This window comes from Etheostoma spectabile, chromosome 7 (assembly GCF_008692095.1).
Source record: "Etheostoma spectabile isolate EspeVRDwgs_2016 chromosome 7, UIUC_Espe_1.0, whole genome shotgun sequence".
NCBI lineage: Eukaryota > Metazoa > Chordata > Actinopteri > Perciformes > Percidae > Etheostoma > Etheostoma spectabile.
Genome location: NC_045739.1, coordinates 15,085,176 through 15,087,263, shown reverse-complemented (window position 1 = coordinate 15,087,263; position 2,088 = coordinate 15,085,176). Strand labels below are relative to the sequence as shown.

At 41.2% G+C, this 2,088-nt stretch overlaps 1 protein-coding gene across 1 annotated transcript in view; it reads left to right on the top strand.

Moving 5' to 3' along the window:
• LOC116692378 (protein-glutamine gamma-glutamyltransferase 2) overlaps positions 1-2,088 on the top strand; it is a 10,769-nt gene that overhangs the window by 3,583 nt on the left and 5,098 nt on the right. Inside the window, exons 6-8 of the mRNA XM_032520638.1 lie at positions 94-265; positions 716-848; positions 999-1,102. Coding sequence (XP_032376529.1) covers positions 94-265; positions 716-848; positions 999-1,102 — 409 coding nt within the window. The remainder of the gene's footprint in view (positions 1-93; positions 266-715; positions 849-998; positions 1,103-2,088) is intronic.

Below are 2,088 nucleotides of genomic sequence, written 5' to 3'. Positions count from 1 at the left end.
CTCTCTCTCTCTCTCTCTCTCTCTCGCTCTCTCTCTCTCTCTTTCTCTTTCTTTCTTGCTCTCTCTTGTTTCCCCTTCTGTCTGTGCCCACAGATCAACAGTAATGATGATGATGAAGGTGTGCTGGTGGGAAACTGGGGAGAGGTTTTAGATGGGGTTCATCCAGGAGCTTGGATCGGCAGTGGGGACATTTTGCACCAGTGGGCAGAAAGTGGCCCCGTCCACTACGGCCAGTGTTGGGTCTTTGCTGCTCTTGCATGCACAGGTTGGAGCACAGCAGAAAGTGTATTAAAGTCTTGGTTTGACTGTCTGTGGATTTAGAAAATCAGTTATTGTGTTTAACAAAGATGATATTCCCATGTCATGTTGACATAATGACATTTTAACAGAAAAAAGGCATTTTTGCATGCATTAAAGTTAACTGCGTGCCATCATTCATCGTAGGCAATATAGAAACATTTTCTAAAAGGATACAGTACCAATAGTACTGACCTGCTTCATTTCTCTCCTAAAACACACACATCTGTTTTATCCCAGTTACATTCTGTAGTCCACCTCCACTGCCACACAATTCAACCTTTCTTATCAATACCCTAAATTTGGAATCTAATTGCATGGCTCTGAAGCCCCCACAAGTCTTTGATGACAGTTGCTATCTCTAGCATGTGCTTTAGTTAGCTGGTGTGATGAAGCGTGGCGCTCCTTCCTCCTCCAGTGTCCCGTGCCCTAGGCATCCCATGTCGAGTGGTTACTAACTTTCAATCGGCTCACGATACCAACGCCAACCTGATGATAGAAAAGTTGTATGATGAAGACGGAAAAAGAATGTCTCATGCTGATTCGATATGGTGAGTCTCTGTGCAAGTGTTTAGGTTGTTTTAGTATACACTAAATACATAAACACAACAGTGACTTTTAATACATCTTTTTTTATTCTTTCTTTCATTATCTTCCATTATCAACCTGAACTTGTGTGTCTGTATTTGACTTTTTACCAGGAACTTCCACGTTTGGGTGGACAGCTGGATGACTCGTCCTGATTTGGGGCAAGAGTTTGACGGGTGGCAAGCCAGTGACCCAACCCCACAGGAGAAAAGTGAAGGTAAACTTTGATTTTAATGTCAGGTTGTTTTCCCAAAACCATTCAAAACGTTTTCGAAGAGAATGTCCTGCATGTAGGACTGAACTGATAGTTTCCATGCTGCCTTGGCAAACCAGTTTCAGAACAAAGACAAAATAAGGTAAACACTTTATGTGAAATAACTCTACCTGTAACTGTATCAAAACTGGCCCAAAGATGCGTCATAAGCGGTTGCATGCCAAGTCACAATATTTAACCATGATGCTTAGTTCAGCTTTAGCCAGAAGTCACATGTTTCAAGTATGGTTATGGCCCACCAGACAGCTTGTGTGGGTGCGCACATGACTCATCTTGAGGTATTTCTTGTTGACACAGTAAGAAAAAAGAGATGTACAGTATAAATCATGCATCCCCAAAAACAGTTTTGTTTTTGCTAATCCACCTGACACAGATGATTTGACATTTTTGGAGACCTCAGACCTGTTACTGTGTCACTTCTGTGTACTTCTGTTACTGTTAGGTGTTATATTTCGGCTACTCCTGTATTTTGTACTACTGACTGTAAAACAACAACCGGCCCATTCTTTTTGAAAGTAACCAAACATATCTTGCATGAGTGGCTTACAATGGGGCTCGAAAGTTTGGGCACCCCAGGTAAAAATTTGTATTAATGCGCATAAAGAAGCCAAGAAAAGATGGAAAAATCTCCAAAAGGCATCAAATGACAGATTAGACATTAGTATAATATGTCACAAAAAGAAAGATTTTATTTCCATCATTTACACTTTCAAAATAACAGAAAACAAAAAAATGGCGTCTGCAAACGTTTGGGCACCTTGTAGAGTTTATAGCATGCACCGCCCCCTTCGGAAAGCTGAGACCTGACAATGTCATGGATTGTTCTCAATCATCGTCTGGAAAGGTTTGCATGCTGTTAAGCATGGGGTTGAATCAATCATGCTTCGGTTTAACTGATTTTGTGTAAAGCACTTTGAATTGCCCTGTTG